This window comes from Felis catus, chromosome D1, assembly GCF_018350175.1.
Source record: "Felis catus isolate Fca126 chromosome D1, F.catus_Fca126_mat1.0, whole genome shotgun sequence".
NCBI lineage: Eukaryota > Metazoa > Chordata > Mammalia > Carnivora > Felidae > Felis > Felis catus.
The window spans coordinates 107,301,306-107,318,640 of NC_058377.1; the positions used below are offsets into that span (position 1 = coordinate 107,301,306).

The window sequence follows — 17,335 nt, forward strand, 5'->3', positions numbered from 1 at the left end:
CCACAGGGGTTGCCTGGGTGGCTCAGTCGGTTAAGCGTCTGACCGGCTCCGGGCACGATCTCACAGCTTGTGGGTGGGTTTGAGCCCCGCGTCGGGCTCTGTGCTGACAGCTCAGACAGAGCTTGGAGGCTTCTTTGGCTTCTGTCTCTCTCTCCACCCCTCTCCTGCTCTCTCTCAAAAAGAAATGAAGACATTAAAAACAATTCTGGAAGGAGTGCCCCAAGAACAGCGATTTTTGTCAGCTTTCTTTACTGCATTTTCTCCAGCGGACCATCGCACCTGACACATTCAATGATAGTCGATGGGTTGATGAACACCTACTGTGTACCAGACTGTGCAAAAACGGACACACGTATGGTCCACAGTGAAAGCAAGTGAGAGTGGGCAGAAATTAGTCTACTTGTTGGAGGCGGACTGTTAAGGAACCTTGACAGCCCATCTCGGCCCGGCAGGGCGCGGGAATCAACCAGGCAGAGTTGGTGGAAGGGGGAACCCAGCAGAGGGAACAGTTTGCAGGCAGGCTCGGAGTGAAGGAGCCCACCTAGTCTAACCAACAGAGATGTCAGGGGGCCGGAGGCTGGTGCTGAAAATGGGAGGGCAGGGAAGGAGGCGGCCAAAGCAGGCCTGCCAGATCACACAGGCCCTGAGCCCCAGTCTAAAGCCTCCAAGAGTTTCAAGCAAGGGGTGTGGATCTGCAGTGACCTTGGCTGCAAGGTTAAGAACGGACCAGAGACAGCTGGGATAAAAGAGGAAGCTGGAGAGACAAGCCATTGCCATAGAGGGGACACTTAAAACCCTGGGGCAGGGACGGCACTGGGGACGAAAGGGGGGATACAAGGACACAGCAGGCCCCAAGACCCTCATCCAAGCCTTCAGCAGACCTGTCGTGCGGCTTCTTCCGTGAAGCACACACCGGCCCAGGAGGAAACACCAGCTTCTCTCCTCCACGCTCTAAACCCTTTGGCTGCCCCGGGTGCTCTCGCACGTTGCCCTGCCTCTCGGCTGCAAAAGGCCCTCCCGGGGCCGCCACCGCCCGCCAGTAGGTGACCGAGCGCGTCACTGACGTCATTGTTCCTCCCCCCCCCTCCCCAATCCATCCTCAAATAATGGCTCCCTTCACCGAGCGGTAAAGAAATTACTGCATGAACGGGACACCTCCCACGGCCCCGCACTGTCCGACCCGTTAACACGAGGGGATCCAGCGAGTCCCCCCGGCCTCCCCAGGGTGAGACCCCGGGTCCGTCCCACCCAAGTCCCAGCTCCTTCGGTGTTTTCGACCCTTCGGCTACTAACGGCGGGATCTGGGCACGGCCCGGGAGCTCTCCCGAGGTCGACCCAGACGTCGCCCCCACCGGCCGGGACCCGGGGGCTCTGCGTCGCCGGGGAGCAGCGGGTCGCCTGGGCCGGACTCGCAGTCCACGGAGCCGGGAGGCGGCGCGGAGACCACCCCCCTCCCCCCAGGCCGCCAGAGCCACCGCGGCAGAGAACCGCGGGGTCCTGCGATTCCCATAAACCCCTGCAGAGATGAAACCCCGCCTTTTGAAGGGTAGCCGTTTAAGCCTATCACCGCAGAGTGTCGGCAACTCTCCGCCCAATCGACTTTTTTTTTTTTTTTTTTTTAACCTGAAGGAGGGTCCCTCACGGAGTCCGTCAGCCCAATGGGAGAGGTGGAAATTTCCAGAAAGAACAGGACCAATGGGCGCGGCCAGCGCGGCCACGATTGGCGGGCCAAGCGACCAATCCTCGTCGCAGAAGGGCGCCCCTCCCTCCAATCGTGGAGTCTGGGGTGGGCGGGGCTTATCGGGAAGAGTCCAATCCGGAGGCGCGGAGGAGGCAGGGCTGAGGGCTTACTCTCAGGTGTCCAATGATAGAGAAGCAAAGATGATGGGCCAGACTTCAAGCCAATAGTAGGGAAGGATAGAAAGCCCCCTCGGGGAGCGCGACCAGTGAGCAGGCGAGGAAGGGGCGGGATCCGGGGGTCCCGGCAGCTTCTAGTAGGTTCCAGAAGGCGGCGCGTGCGGTTGGGAACGCGGAGCGGACGGAGTCGATTCAACGGGGTTCCGGGCCGGGCTATGGAGCAGGTGAAGGGGGAGGGGCGGGCCGAGGCCCCGGGGCCACTCGGGGACAGGCCGAGGCCGGGCCGCGAGTGGAGGAGCGGCGGCGGGGCGGGCGCTAATCGAGGCGGTCGGGGCGGCGGCCTGGGGCCGGGCGAGCAGCTGGGGAGGCGAGGGCGTGAGGGCCGCGGCCCACCGGGCGGGAGGTGAGCGGTGTAGCCGGGCCCGGGCCGCGGGGGGCGCGGGGTCCACTCAGCGCCCGTCGCCTGCCGGCTGGGCGAGGAGGACCGGGGGACGGCGACAGTCCGGCTCTAAGTCGGGCCCGCGGCGGGAAGAGAGGCCGTGGCTGGGCCCCGGAGGCCTCCCGGGAGGTGGCCCTGGACTGAGCCGGCGGGGGGGTGGGGGTGGGGGTGGGTAGGGCGGCGCTGGGAGGGATGGAGGTGGGCGGGGGGCTTCGGAACCGGCGGGAGGGACCGGGTCCACACCAGGGAATGCGCCACCCGGGAGAGCGGGGATTGCCGACGGAGAAGCCACCCGGACTTGGTCACAGTTAACTTGGAGGGATGCAGGGAGCGGGGACGGAAAATACACTGGAAGTAGCCAGGTAGCACATCCTACTTTTCCTGCATCTGGAAAGGCCGGGATGGAAGAGCGTTGATGGAAGGTTTGAAGAGTGGCGGGCCGACTTATCTGCCTGGTGCAGGAAAGGGACGGTGCGGCGAAAGTCCTTAGAACCAGTCCAGGTCTAGCAGCGTCTTGCAGAGAGATGTGTGGCTCCTCCCGTTCTTTTTTCTGTTTTGGGGTGTGTGTGTGTGTGATTCGAGAGTAGCTGAAGGCTGATATTTCTGGAAAGTTGGTTTCTGGTTACCCGAGGAGGAATCGGTCGCTGTAGAAAATCTCGCGTGGTAGGCTATGTAGATAAGCAGCGAGAAGTAAGTTATTTGCCTCGGCTCATTTTTAGGGGACCGAGTTTGTAACCGCGGCTGGTTGCTTTTCGGTGGCTTGATCGTATCCTCCGCAGGTTGTGAAAAGCCTGGAGAGATATTATTCAGTCGGAAACGGTCAGTGGAAGCGTAACGATTAACCAGATCTGGAGCCTCTTTGGTAAATTAAGAAAGAGTGGAAATGGAGGGGTTAAAAAGTTTTGGCTCATTTGGGATAGTAAAGTTGCATCTGGGATTAAACAGACTGAGGTATGGACAAGAAAATGAGTTCTGGAATGAGAAACACATCGCTCTCCAATTGAAGGGGTTTGTCACAATAGGAAGAAAAAAAAAAACTTCTTAAAATCGCACCACCCGTTGTAGGTAGATAGAGCTAAAACACACACGTAGGGGCAGACAGTGAATGAACCGGTGAAGTCAGGACGGCAACTTTGTGATTGTAGTGCAGGCAGCCTGGCCGTTTACCTCTGTGTGTCAGGACCTGCTCTCCTGGGCCGGTTGGACATGCGACGCCTCTGCCTTTGGTTTTCATCTTCAGCTTGGAGATCTGGATTTCAGTTTTAGGAAACAATCCAAGGTGGAGGCATTTGAGTGTCCAGTTTTTCATGTTTTGAGGTTTTAAACTTCGCGCTTTTCGGATAAATCCCAGGGTAATACACCTTTTACCCGAGACCCAGTTTGGACCTGCGCCCGTGTAGCGCGTTTATTTAGCATAATGGCCTTTGCCATCCTGTGCCTGGTGTGCTGCTATTTTCTATCCTACCTGATCTTTTAAAGTGCTGGCCACCACCTGCAGGCTTGATTTCCTGACCTGCTGGTCAGTGCTCCGTGTGGAAAGGGGTGTTTTGTGGGAGAGACAAGAACTCCATGGCGCCGATCTCAGCTGCCGCTTGATACTCGCTTTTTAAGTTTTTGCTTTCTGGTCTCCTTCCCGGGTTCAAAGATTTTTATCCCTTGCTAGATTTGGCCCTGTTTGCCGGACTTGTCCTTTTTCAAGGCTCTCTCTCTCTCTCTCACATCTCTGGTTGATGGAGGGAAGTTCCCAATTGGTTTGCCCCGAGGCTCCAGAAGTGTTTCCCTTAACACTTCTTTCTTGCATCCGTCCGTGAGGCTGGATGATAGATCTGGAGAGAGATGGTGTAGGAGAAGCCCTATAATCAGGACCACGTTCTGAACGTTTGAGAGGGTAGGGGATTAAACCACAAGTAGGTTGTTATTATCTCGCGTATCTTTTATAGTAGTAATTAAACGCGGCAAACACTGATCTGGGGAGTTAGCTCTACCACGTTGTGATGGGTTACCCCACCTGGGAATGGAAATAGATTCTTCCTGATGGCGGGTAAGCATCTTGAGGCTCCCAAGAAGCCATCGCGAAGCCTTCAGGTCGCTCGCTGGGGGGGCCTGTGTCCCTGCACACTCCTGCTCCTCCCTTCGCCATGGTCTCTTCGAGGAGTGACCGACCAGGCCACTAGGCCTGTGTTCGGTTTACCGTTTGGGCTTCTTGGCATTCCCGTGGCCAGTGGATTTCTTTTTCCACAAAAGGAGCTCATGAGTGTGTTCTGGAGTGGCTTCGTCAGCCCCAGGCGGAGGCTTTGAGCAAAGAGTGGCTGCCGTGCGCGTTCCTCCGAACTGGAGCCAGCGGAGAGCGAGGCGTCAGCCTGCTTTTCCTGGTTACTTACTTTTCTCGTTGGCCCCACCCAAAGGTGTGGGAGATGGCAAATGAATTCACTTACGCTTTCTTTCTCTCGGTGTGTAAAGTAACTTTTTTGTTGACAACCGAAGTATGAGTGTCGCTTAAAAAATTGGGACCGGATGGGGCGCCTGGGTGGCTCGGTCGGTTGAGTGTCCGACTTCAGCTCAGGTCACGATCTCGCGGTCCGTGAGTTCCAGCCCCGCATCGGGCTCTGGGCTGATGGCTTGGAGCCTGGAGCCTGTTTCCGATTCTGTGTCTCCCTCTCTCTCTGCTCCTCCCCCGTTCATGCTCTGTCTCTCTCTGTCTCAAAAATAATAAACATTAAAAAAATTTTTTTTTAAAAATTGGGACCGGCGCACCTGGGTGGCTCAGTCGGTTTAAGGGTCCAACTTCGGCTCAAGTCATGATCTTGCAGTCCGTGAGTTCAAGCCCCACATCGGGCTCACTGCTGTCAGCATGGAGCCTGCTTTGGGTCTTCTGCCCCTCCCCGCTTGCGCACGCACGTTCTCTCTCTCAAGAACTGGGAAAAACATGAAAAAATAGCGTAACGACAAATAGCGTGTTACGGAAGAAACTACATTGGTTCCTTCTTTCCTCAGGTAAACGAGCTGAAAGAGAAGGGCAATAAGGCCCTGAGCGCTGGCAACATCGATGATGCGTTACGGTGCTACTCTGAGGCCATCAAGTTGGATCCCCAGAACCACGTGCTCTACAGCAATCGCTCAGCGGCCTACGCCAAGAAAGGGGACTACCAGAAGGCTTATGAGGATGGCTGCAAAACCGTGGACCTGAAGCCCGACTGGGGCAAGGTAAGCCGTGGGTGGACCGGGGCTCCTGACGCTTCACAGAAATGCCTCCTCGGCGTGCTGTTTTCAGATACTGGGCCCTCCCGACCCGGCTGGCCGCCCGTCCCAGTAGACTGCGTAGTGTATCGCCCCTCCGCTGTCCTCCCGGTTGGAGGATGCTCCTCAGAGTCGCGGCACTTGTCACATCCGAGGTGCCGTCAGTTGCGAAGGCAGGTCTGATCTTTGGCGCTACTGAGAAAGAAAATGCCACCAGAGGAGCGGACGACACTGGGTCGGGAGATGAATCGAGGTGGGGCGGGTGAGCGTCTTTGAGACGTGGCTGGATCCTTACAGTTTTCAGTCTTGGCGTTACGTGCTTCTCCTGTTTTCCTTTGGCCTTCACGTGGATATCCATCTTGTCCCAGGGAGCGTAAAATAGCTTCTTCGGAGTTCGTCTTCTGGGCTCCTAGGTGTTCTTTATTTTGTCGTGTTCTCTCTTTTTGGTTTAAGGGCTATTCGCGAAAAGCAGCAGCCCTTGAGTTCTTAAACCGATTTGAAGAAGCCAAGAGAACCTATGAAGAGGGTTTAAAACATGAAGCAAATAATCCTCAGCTCAAAGAGGGCTTACAGAATATGGAGGCCCGGTTGGCAGGTAGGCCCCAGTACATTGTTGGTTTCTTTCTTTTTTTTAACGGGACTAACTTTGGGGCACCTGGGCGGCCCAGTTAAACGTCCCGACTCTCAGGGGCGCCTGGGTGGCTCGGTTGAGTGTCCGACTTCGGCTCGGGTCATGATCTCACTGTTTGTGGGTTCAAGCCCCGTGTCGGGCTCTGTGCTGACAGCTCGGAGCCTGGAGCCTGCTTTGGATTCTGTGTCTCCTGCTCTGTCTCTCTCTCCCATGTTCATGCTCTCTGTCTCTCAATTATAAGTAAACGTTAAAAAAAAAAAAAAAAAGTCCAACTCTTGTTGATCTCCGCTCAGGTCGTGGTCTCATGGTTTGTAGGTTTGAGCCCGGTGTTGGTTTCTGCATGGGCAGCATGGAGCCTGCTGGGGATTCTCCCCCTCCCCCTCCCCCAGCTCGCTCTCTGTCTCAGAAACAAAACACACCTTTTTTTTTTTTCCTTAATGTTTACTTTTTGAGAGAGAGGGAGACACAGAATCCGAAGCAGGCTCCAGGTTCTGAGCTGTCAGCAGAGCCCAATGTGGGGCTCAAACCCACGAACCATGGGATCACAACCTGAGCCGAAGTTGGATGCTTAACCGACCAAGCCACCCAGGCGCCCCAAAACACACCTTGAAATTTTTTTAATGGGATTAACTTTGAGGCTCCCTCCGAATGTCTGGTGGGCTAGGGGGCATAAAACTCAAGTGAACTGACTTCTCATCATGTGCTTCCCTTTGTTCGGAACAGAGAGGAAGTTCATGAACCCTTTCAACATGCCCAATCTGTACCAGAAGTTGGAGAGCGACCCCAGGACGAGGACACTGCTCGCTGATCCTACCTACCGGGAACTGATAGAACAACTGAGAAGCAAACCGTCCGACCTGGGCACGTAAGTTGAGACAGCACTGTTGTCTCTGGAAATGGGTGTGAACGTGGTACTTCTTTTCTGGGATCCCGTGTGTGTGTGTAGAGGTGTTCCTCAGACAGCAGGGTTTCTGCCTTTGTTTTTCTCCAGTGAGCGGTAGGTATTTGTTGGTTTGTCTTTCTGGAAAGGGTTAAAGAGGACACGTGTCGGAATAATTTGGAATCTTCATTCCTAACCTTCAAGTGCCTCTCTGCTGCTCTCCTATAATTCTGATCTGGCGCCAAGTCTGTCCTTTCCATACATATCAGACGCTGTCTCCTGGGATGTGGCAGTGGAAGGTCATGGTGGAAGAGGGTGTCAGGTGGAAAGATGGGTCTCTTAGTCATACAGGTATTTGTGACTGAGTCTCTGACTCCTGAGATCCCGTCCCTCTTTGTGTCTCCTGGCTTCGAGAAGTAAATTTGACATCTGTTAGCTCATCGGGAATGGATTTTTGAAGGGTTGAGTATTCCCCGGTGGTACCTCGTGGCTGGTGCAGAATCTCGCAGTTTTTTCTGTGGGTGAGCAGCTCTGTTACACGGTAATCTGAGGTTTAGCGGCAAATGTGGGTTTGAGCTCTGTTGTGGGCAGGGCTGCCTGGGTGACTCAGTCAGGCGTCTGACTTGATTTCAGCTCAGGTGCGTGATCCGGCGTTGTGCGTTCGAGCCCCGCCTCGGGCTCTGTGCTGACGGGCGCGGAGCCTGCTTGGGTTTTTCTCTCCTTGTGTGTCTCTCCTCTGCGCACACCTGTGCGCCTTCTGTCTCTCTCTTTCGAATAAACTTAAAAAGAAAAAAGTCATTGTTTCCAAAGGAGTGATGAGAGTTATTCCACTGAATTTTTATTTGAAAACCTAATACTAAAATCAGTTGTGAGGAAAAATAATAAATCATTGTGCTTTTCTTTTCTTTTCTTTCCTTTTTTTTTTTAAACCACTGCTAGGAAACTGCAGGATCCCCGGATCATGACGACGCTCAGCGTCCTGCTGGGGGTCGACCTGGGCAGCATGGATGAGGACGAGGAAGTGGCCGCGCCGCCTCCGCCGCCGCCTCCCAAGAAGGACACCAAGCCAGAGCCGATGGAAGAAGATCTTCCAGAGAATAAGAAGCAGGTCTCGTTTTTCCTCCTTCCTCTCGCACGTTTCGAACAGCGTTGTCCGCAGGACGTCCGGGACGCGGGGGCGGCTGTCGTCATTGAGCGCTGGGTCACTGTTTTCCGTCGGAGCGGTCGGCGTGTGAAACGCTTCCCTTTCCGAGCGATTTCACAAGCACGGCGCGTGTGGGACCTGTGGCTGCACGAGCTGCCCTTCCGTGGTCCCCGGAGCTGCGCCCGTGCCACCAGCGTGGGTGTGGGTCAGGGCAAGCCGGGCAGGTTTTGGGTGACCCTTGTCCTTGCTGTGACCCAGAAGGATGTCGTCTACGCGCGTCCTCAGGTGTCTGTTTTCTGGTTGGACGTGGCGTGTAGTTGAAAGTTGTCCGCTTAGCGACACTGGCTTCCAGAGCGGGAGGCGTGTGCTTCAGGGATTTTATTTCCTTTCTTATCAGGAACAACAGATTGTTGCCAAATTAAGCGCTTTCACATGAGTAAGCGTCGGTTGTTCGGGGTGTCTCGAAGTTGGAAGCTGGCCCTGTGGTGTGGGCGCTGGAGGGCCGTGCTGAGACTCGTGCCCTGGGGACAGACCCTTGTCAGCATCCCCGACCCCTCCCTCTGCCGCTCTGACCTCAGAGCCCCCGAGGTGGCCGCCTCACGGAAACTGGACTTGCCACGGCCTCCCCTGGTCAAACCGGGTAGAAAACTGCTGTTCTCTCCCAACTTGCTTGAGGTCGGAGGGACTTTCTCTCCCCTGAAAAAGCCCTTTATTTTCTGACCAAGTCCAGGAGAGTAGATAGAAAAGGGGGAGTTTTAGAGGAGGCAGAGGTGAGACCTTAGCATCCCATTCCTTTCCTTTTTTTTTTTTTTTTTTTAAATGTTTATTATTGAGAGACAGGGAGACACAGGATCCGAAGCAGGCTCCAGGCTCTGAGCCGTCAGCACAGAGCCCCACGCGGGGCTCGAACTCACAAACCGCGAGATCGTGACCTGAGCCACCCAAGCACCCCATTGGCGTCCCGTTCTAACAGCCCGCTGCCTTTAATCCTGCAGCTGGCTGAGAAGTGGCCGCAGCGTGGGGACCGTGCTCCCGCACACGAGGCTAGTCGTGCGCGCTGCTCGGCCCGTGACGGGTCGCCAGCTCTTTGCCGCCTCCGTTCGGTTTGCTCAGTGCTCCTTCCACACCTCATCTAGGCGCTGAAAGAAAAAGAGTTGGGGAATGAGGCCTACAAGAAGAAAGACTTTGACACGGCCTTGAAGCACTACGACAGAGCCAAGGACCTGGACCCCACCAACATGACTTACATGACCAATCAAGCAGGTGAGGCCCAGGCCGAGGGGTGAGTGCGTTGTCGTCGGGCGGTCCCGGGGAGGGACACGGGTTGACTCTTCGTTAACCATCCTGCCCGGCAGCCGTGTACTTCGAGAAGGGCGACTACAGTAAATGCCGGGAGCTCTGTGAGAAGGCCATCGAAGTGGGGCGAGAAAACCGAGAAGACTATCGACAGATTGCCAAGTACGCGCGACCTTCGGCGGTACCTCGAGTGGTGTGGGGGGGTCGATGTCCAAGACCCAAGTTTTCCTGCGTCGGGAGGAGGGTTGCTGGCCACACAGCCTGCTCTGTAAGCCGTGGGCTGGACGGGAGGCCACGGGCGTCCAGACAAGAGGTGTTCGGAGGGTGTGGTGTCCGAGCGGGGTGGGGGCGGGGGGCGTCTCTCCAGGAGCTGCCCTTGTCTCTGCTTTGCTCTCAGCACATTCCTTTTCTGCTTGTGTCGTTAGAGCTTATGCTCGAATTGGCAACTCTTACTTCAAAGAGGAAAAGTATAAGGACGCCATCCATTTCTACAACAAGTCTTTGGCAGAGCACCGAACCCCGGATGTGCTCAAGAAATGCCAACAGGTGGGTAGGGAAAGAATACAGGGCCTGGTATTTCTTATCCGCTGTAGCATTACGTTTAATAATGAACCGTTAAGATTTTTTTAAGTTGTGTCTTTGGTCGTTTTATACCTCGTCCTTGTCACTTGACAACGTGTAAGGAGTAACCGCGATTTTTTTGCTGTCCTTTTTGTTGGCCAAGATCGTAACCTTTTACTGAAGGTCAGTGCGCTTAGGGTTATTATTGTGACTTAAGATTTATTTTTTATTTTACGCAACCAAAGCGTTGTGTTATCATGCCAGTTGTCCTAAATTACGGAGTGGGGTCGATTTTTATTCACAAAAAGACGGGTCAGAAAGTGCATTGCGCTGTTAACACATGCTTTGTATTCACCTCCTCATATTCACGCTTAATCTTGTACCGAGCACATGTCAGTACTGCTCAACGTTTCACTGTGTGTTTTCATGATGAGGAAGGTGTAATTCTTTTGTTTTTAAGTAAGTAATCTCTTTACCTGACCTGGGCTCAGACTCCCAGCCCCACGATGATGAAGAATTGCATGCTCTGAACGAAAACTAAAATGTTGCTGACAGTACTTTCTGCAAATCAAAATCTGAATCAGACCCTTACTTTAGTCCAATGTTTAGGTGTCCAACAGTGTAAACGATTACTCCGAGGATTATTTTTTCTTAGGCGGAGAAAATTCTGAAGGAGCAAGAGCGGCTGGCCTATATAAACCCCGACCTGGCCTTGGAGGAAAAGAACAAAGGCAACGAATGTTTTCAGAAAGGTATGTTACAGGGGCGCCTGAGTGACTCAGTCGGTTAAGCGTCCCACTTGGGCTTAGGTCACGATCTCACAGTCCATGAGTTCAAGCCCCGCGTCAGGCTCCGTGCTGATAGCTCGGAGTCTGCTTCGGATTCTGTCGCTCGCTCTCTCTGCCCCTTCCCACTTGCGCTCTGTCACTGTGCAAAAATAAACATTAAAGGTGCATTCCAGCTCAGGTGACAGAGCTTCTGGATGAGTGATGAGTGATGCAGACGTGTTCTCTGTGCCTTGGCAGACTGCAAGCTAAATGCCCTCGGTGGGGGAGGAGGGTGGCTTTTTGCTTTCTAAAAAAGTTTCTTCTTTCCTTACCCAGGGGATTATCCGCAGGCCATGAAGCATTACACGGAAGCCATCAAGCGGAACCCAAAAGATGCCAAACTGTACAGCAATCGAGCCGCCTGCTACACCAAACTCCTGGAGTTTCAGCTGGCGCTCAAGGTGGGCACATCTGGGCGTGTGCGGTGCCTGTGACGGCAGCGAATCTGTGCGTGAGGAACGTTGTTTTTTCTCTTTCACGTCGTCAACGTCTTTTTGATGTTCTTACTTTGATCTTAGAGTCAGAGGGATGGTGCCGTGCGTGTGAGGTTTGTAAGATGCAGGACGTATGCTACTAGCTCAGTCCTGGCCCATCTGTTGTGAGTGTGGTTGGGAATATTTGGAAACGTGGATCCGTTTCCATCTTCGCCAATGATGGACTCTTTTTCTTCCCCATCGCTTCCCCTCCCCCCCCCCCTTTTTTTTTTAACACTTTCCACGTTCAGTTCATTGGGGTCAAGTCCATTCCCATTGTTGTGCGCCCATCACCACCTTTCTCATCGAGAACCTTTCCATCTTCCCAAACTGAAGTGCACCCTTTGAACACGAACTCCCACTCCCCCGACCCCTGGCGGCTACCATTCCACTCTCTGGCTCTCTGAATGTGACCCCTCTAGGGACCTCCTGTAAGTAGAACCGTCCAGTATTTGTTCCTTTGTGTGTGGCTCATTTCACTGAGCATCGTGCTGTAGCAGGTGTCCGTGTTTCCTTCCTCCTGAAGGCTGAGTACTGTACCTCGCACAGGTACCCCGCTTTCTGATCTTCTAGGCATCCTCTCCCAGCGGTGGTGCTGCATCCCGGGGCAGCACAGTGTTTGTTTGCCTGTAATTACGTGTGCGTTTATACTGAAGAGCCGTGGCATCGTTTCCCGCAGAAGCTTGGCCATCTTTGGTCCTTTTTTGATTAGCTCCCTTAGCGGCTCTGCTGTTCTCGGGCATATTGAGTATGGTCTCGTGTGATGATGTCGGCGCTGGGAAGGAAATCTTCGTTGCTCTCTTGAACGTGACCTGCTCTGTGCCTCTGTTGGCGATTTCTAAACCGTTCTCTAGATGACTTTGAATTTTTTTTATGTTTATTTTTGCAAGAGACAGCGCGCGAGCAGGGGAGGGGCAGAGAGAAAAGAGACACAGAATCCGAAGTGGGCCCCAAGCTCCGAGCTGTCGGCACAGAGCCCGACGCGGGGCTTGAACTCAGAGACCGCGAGATCGTGACCTCTGAGCCAACCAAGGAGGCCCAACCAACGGAGTCACCCAGGCCCCCCCCTCCTTAAGTGTTTATTTTTGAGAGAGACGAGGGTGAGTAGGGGAGGGGCAGAGAGAGGGAGGCCGGACGATTTTTAAAGTGTGGTCCATCCCCGGACCATCTTCTGGGAAGGTGACAAAATGTGACCCGTCTAGAGACACACGCGGGTTTTGTTTTTTGAGGGCACTAACTCTGGGCCTGTGCCTGGCTTCGAAAGGTCACCCGTACGGGTACGAGGGCAACGTCAAAAACAGGTTGGTTTGCGAAGTGCGGGACCTCGGCAGTTGCCTGTGAGGAAGAGCACGTCCTCCCCCAGCTACACAAAGGGGAACAGCGAACGGAACCATTTCTGATCTAGCTTTTGGCCGGAATAGTTGCAGGCGGGCCGGGGTGTTGCAACTCTACCGCATTGCATTCTTTTCGCTGGGATTTTCCACCTTGTGGGTACTTCAGACAGAAATAGCCAGAACGTCTGTGTGCCCTCCACCTCTTGGCAAGAAGTAGGGATGCGTTTTCGTGGAACCGTCTGCGAAAAGAAGTAGGCTAGGTTTTGGCACTCTGCGCTCCTGAGCGTGCTTTTCCTGAAAGGATTCTTCCCTTCCGGTCACGGTGTCAGTCGCACCGCCTGGTCGTGGACTGAAGGCCAGAGGGCCATCTGCTGCGGTCCTCTCCTCAGATTCCCCCCCAAGTCCCCTTGAAAGCTGCCCGTGTCCAGGTTGTGTGTTTCCTCCGGTTGTCATGTCCTTTTCAGTTCCTCAAACGACAACTTGGCCCACTTTTGCGTTTTTTCCCATAACCTCAGCCTTTTGGAGAGTCCGGGCCGCTCGCCTTAGGTGGGGTCGGCGGTCCATAGTCTGGAATGGCCGTCCCTCGTGGTTCTGCTTGACTTGCTCTCCCAGCCGCCTCGGCCGGGCCGTCTGTGAAACGGCCCAGATGCCCGGGTTAACAGAAGCGCCGGATGCGAAAGAACACTGTCGTGGGGCCAGGCGAAGGGTTCCGTTGATCATTCTGCTTTAGGGTAGTTTATCTGAAGGAACGAGCCTAATTTTCTCCTTTCCTCTCCTGCCCAGGACTGTGAGGAATGCATCCAGCTAGAGCCGACCTTCAGTAAGTGCTTTCCCGCTCCCTCTCCGTCCCTGGACGCGGCCCAGAGAGCGCGAGAGGGGCCGAGAGAGGGGCCTGCGGCAGGAGCCAGCGGCGCCAGCGGGGTGGGGGGAAGGACGTTGGCGTTCGCATGGCAGACAGGGTGGGAGTGGTGTCCCTTGGAGCCGCGTTCTGGAAAACGCCTCACCGCTCCCGTCTCTGTCCGCAGTCAAGGGGTACACGCGGAAAGCGGCTGCCCTGGAAGCGATGAAGGACTACACGAAAGCCATGGACGTCTACCAGAAGGCCTTAGATCTGGACTCCAACTGTAAGGTGAGGCTGCTTCTGGCCTCCGGGGGTGGGGGCGAGTCTCTCCCCTGCCTCCGGTCCTCCTCCGGGTCGTCTCGGTGTTTCTTCACCGACCCTTTCCCCTCGGCCGCTTCTCCCTGACTTCCCACTTCTCCGTTCCCTCTGTTGTGTGGGCTGAAACGGTGACCCGGTTAGTGCTCACGCCCTCCCCTGTTGGCTTTGCCGGGATGCAGGAGGCGGCAGACGGGTACCAGCGCTGTATGATGGCCCAGTACAACCGGCACGACAGCCCCGAGGACGTGAAGCGACGGGCCATGGCCGACCCCGAGGTGCAGCAGATCATGAGTGACCCGGCCATGCGGCTCATCCTGGAACAGATGCAGAAGGACCCCCAGGCGCTCAGCGAGTAAGTAGAGGGGGGCGGAGGTGGCCCCGGGGGGCGAGGTGGAGAGAGGCGCGGCCGCGCAAGGTGGGTAGGGACGTGATCGGTCCGGGCGAGCAGCCGCCGTGAGTTCTCTTCCGTCGAAAAGGCGGCGGGGCCGTTGGCGGGGAGCCCAAAGGGCCTCCTTGCTGCGTCGGCCACGGTGGCTGGAGCCGCCTGGCGGGAAGACGGAGCGGCCTCGGCTGAAAGCTGTGTCCGTGGGCTCCTGCCGGCCGGGGCCGGGGCCTTCCCAGAACGGTCCTCTCCGGAGACCCTTCAGCCGCCTCCTGTTGGCGCCTTTCGGGGGGGTCGCGTGGGGGTGGCTTCGAGAGCGGAAAGCCCTTTCCAGGTCAAGTCTCATTTCACCTAACTTGGTTTTTTTTTTTTCCCATCAGACACTTAAAGAATCCCGTAATAGCACAGAAGATCCAGAAGCTGATGGACGTGGGTCTGATCGCAATTCGGTGATGACTTCCTCATCATCCCCTTCCCTTCGCCCTCGTGTGGAAAGAGGAGCCGGGACCGCGGCCAGCCGCGCCGAGCAGAGGGGAGAGCAGGGGAAAGCGAACGACTTCTGTCTCTATATTTATATAGACCCACGTGGAAGACACAGAGACTCGTACTCACGTTACTCGCACCGCCGCTGCCTCTGGGCCCTCCCAGCACACGCATGGTCTCTTCTGCCGCCCTCGGGCTCCGTGTTCCCTTCCCCGCCCTCAGTCGCTGTCTCGGCTGCTCTCCCATAGTTGGTTATTTTTTATTTGGGGCAGTGGGCACGTACGGGGAGGGGAGGGTGTTCTTCCCGACCTCAGCTCCCAACTGTCTTCACGTTGTTAACTCCACGTCCCTTCTCCAATAAAACAAGCCAGTCGGGCGTGGTTATACGTTGTTATGTCCTTGTAATTTTGTTTTGCTAAATGACTTTGAGGCCGAGGTCCCGCAGGGTTCCCACCTGGAGTGCCGGAGAGGTGGGAGTGTGAGCTGACTGGGAACCAGAGCCTCTTTGTAATGAGGCTGCCCTGGGTGACCTCCGTGCTTCGGTCACTAGGTGGCGCTGTCGCCCCACGCCAGCTGAAAGGGTTGGGGGGTGGGGTGCTTCCCCATCCAGAAGGGCACCGACTCCAGAGGTTCGGGTAATTTCCTGTGCTGAACACCGGCTCCCGGGCGAGAGCAAAAAATGTTTCCCGGTATGAGAGTCTTTGGCCCACCTTCTCGGGAGACCCAATCTGGCAGCTGCTCTGTGTTTTCGTTTTGAGAGAACTCCCCGCTCTCACTTCTGGCTCTTTGCTCAGAGGAGGCCCCCGTGCACCTTTCTCCAGATCGGGTTTCATCCCGCACCTGCCACTTCCGCCACGCTGCCTCAAGTTCAACCCCAGTGAGATCAAAATCCTATACCCGGTGGGCCCGGTGGGGATACCACATCCACCCCCGCCTGCTGTCAGTTGGCCCCACCGTCACGAAAAACAGTGATGACGTTGCCGAGGCAGCCAGTGATTGGAAGGGCCTGAGGAGGACAGTAAAACTGTTGGGGACAGGCCCCTGATCCAGGGCGTACCTTCTGCCGCTGCCCTGATCAGAGCCCCAAGGAACTGCCAGGAGACCAGGAAGACATGACGCATGGGCGAAATACTCCCTTTTGATGAGCTTGTCAACAGTGCCCAGCATACGGCACCAGCCTTTAGCTGGAGAACTCAATGGAACCATTGAGATCCTGGAGACTGCCCCGTGGGAGCGGCCATGTCGAGGGCCTCGTGACACCATAGATGGCGTCAGCAGGGGTGGGATGCCCAGCTAGTTGAGAACTACGAAGGAAAATCCTTCAATAAAGGATCATTTGGCAACCACAAAAAAAGAAAAAGACCTCACTGCTCTTAACCAAACTTCGAGTAGGCTTTTAATTCCACTTGAACGTGATGGCAGCGAACTCTAAAACCTCGGACTAGGGTGGGAGTGAAACTTCCTCATTTGCTCCAACGGAGCAGCTTTCTGAGCTAGGAAGCTGCTGAGGCCAGCAGCCGGCTGCACTTCCTGCTGCCTTGACTTTGCATACACTGGCCTTCCCCTGGGAATCTCCGGCAGGCCCCCTCCTCCATCTGGGTGGCAAGTTCAGAAGGGCCTCATCTCCGCGGGCGCCCTGCTGCACTCCGGCTCTACTGACCAGAGGCTCTGTTCCCTCCGGCCCCAAACCCATTCTCTCTAGAAAGGCTCCATTCCTGCCAGGAGCCAGCCGTGAGCACAAGGCCTAAAGCTTACATCCCGTGTCCGACTTTGGCTCAGGTCGTGATCTCGCCGTTCGTGGGTTCGAGCCCCGCGTCGGGCTGTGTGCTGACAGCTCAGAGCCTGGAGCCTGCTTCGGATTCTGTGTCTCCTCCTCTCTATCTTCCTCCCCTACTCCCTCTCTGTCTCTCAAAAATAAAGATAAAAAAAAAAAAATTACATCCCAGTGCAGATGATGGGACCCTCCAAGGTCATATCTGAGTAGGGGCCTGACAGGAGGGACCTTTGGGGGTTACTGATCAAGCGCATCACATGTAGAGGGACAGAGTGGAGGTGGGGTGGGGAGGTGGTGAATGGCCAGGGGCCAGTTTCTGTTCAGCCATTCCCCTGCACAGCTCTGAGGTTTACGTGTTTAAAAACAGGCTCTTATGGAGGGCCCAGAAAAGAAAGTTGTTTCCCCCTCGGAGTCTTCTTCAAGGGTCTGTGGTGATAAGGGACCTCTAGGGCTTGAACTTGCTTGACCTCCCCGGTTCGTAAATAACCCGGATCCGATCCTTTCAATGGCATGACTTTCTCTCTTGACAGCCCGGTGGTGTTTCATGGCCCAAAGGCCGCCACTTTGTGACAGGCTGGAGATGGGAGATGGCTTCCTACAGGGGACGGTTCATGCAGGAAACAGGAGTTGGTGGCTTTTCTGGTTTGAACCGAGCTTCCCTCCAGATGAGGGACACTTCGTGGTGGCGGAGGGCGGTGGGGGGGGGGGGCAGGGGGCACGGGCCCATTCCTTCCTTGCTTCCTGTGCTCACTGGGAACAAAGGTGGGGCCCCAACTGGAACCCTCCGCATGTTGGCAACTCGCTTCCTGCACCCAGCGCCAGCCCGCCCTGGGGAGGGGCTGAGCCCGCCCCACTCCT

General features: G+C 55.6%; 1 protein-coding gene across 1 annotated transcript; it reads left to right on the forward strand.

The window, feature by feature from the left end:
- The first annotated feature begins 1,934 nt into the window (after positions 1 to 1,934).
- Positions 1,935 to 15,089, forward strand: STIP1 (stress induced phosphoprotein 1). Its single transcript, XM_003993553.4, has 14 exons — positions 1,935 to 2,081; positions 5,291 to 5,500; positions 5,987 to 6,128; positions 6,888 to 7,029; positions 7,984 to 8,152; positions 9,325 to 9,451; positions 9,544 to 9,646; positions 9,910 to 10,030; positions 10,701 to 10,797; positions 11,149 to 11,273; positions 13,463 to 13,499; positions 13,705 to 13,808; positions 14,018 to 14,190; positions 14,601 to 15,089. The coding sequence occupies exons 1-14, from the start codon at positions 2,073 to 2,075 to the stop codon at positions 14,671 to 14,673; spliced, it is 1,632 nt and encodes a 543-aa protein (XP_003993602.2). The 5' UTR covers positions 1,935 to 2,072; the 3' UTR covers positions 14,674 to 15,089.
- Positions 15,090 to 17,335: the final 2,246 nt, after the last annotated feature.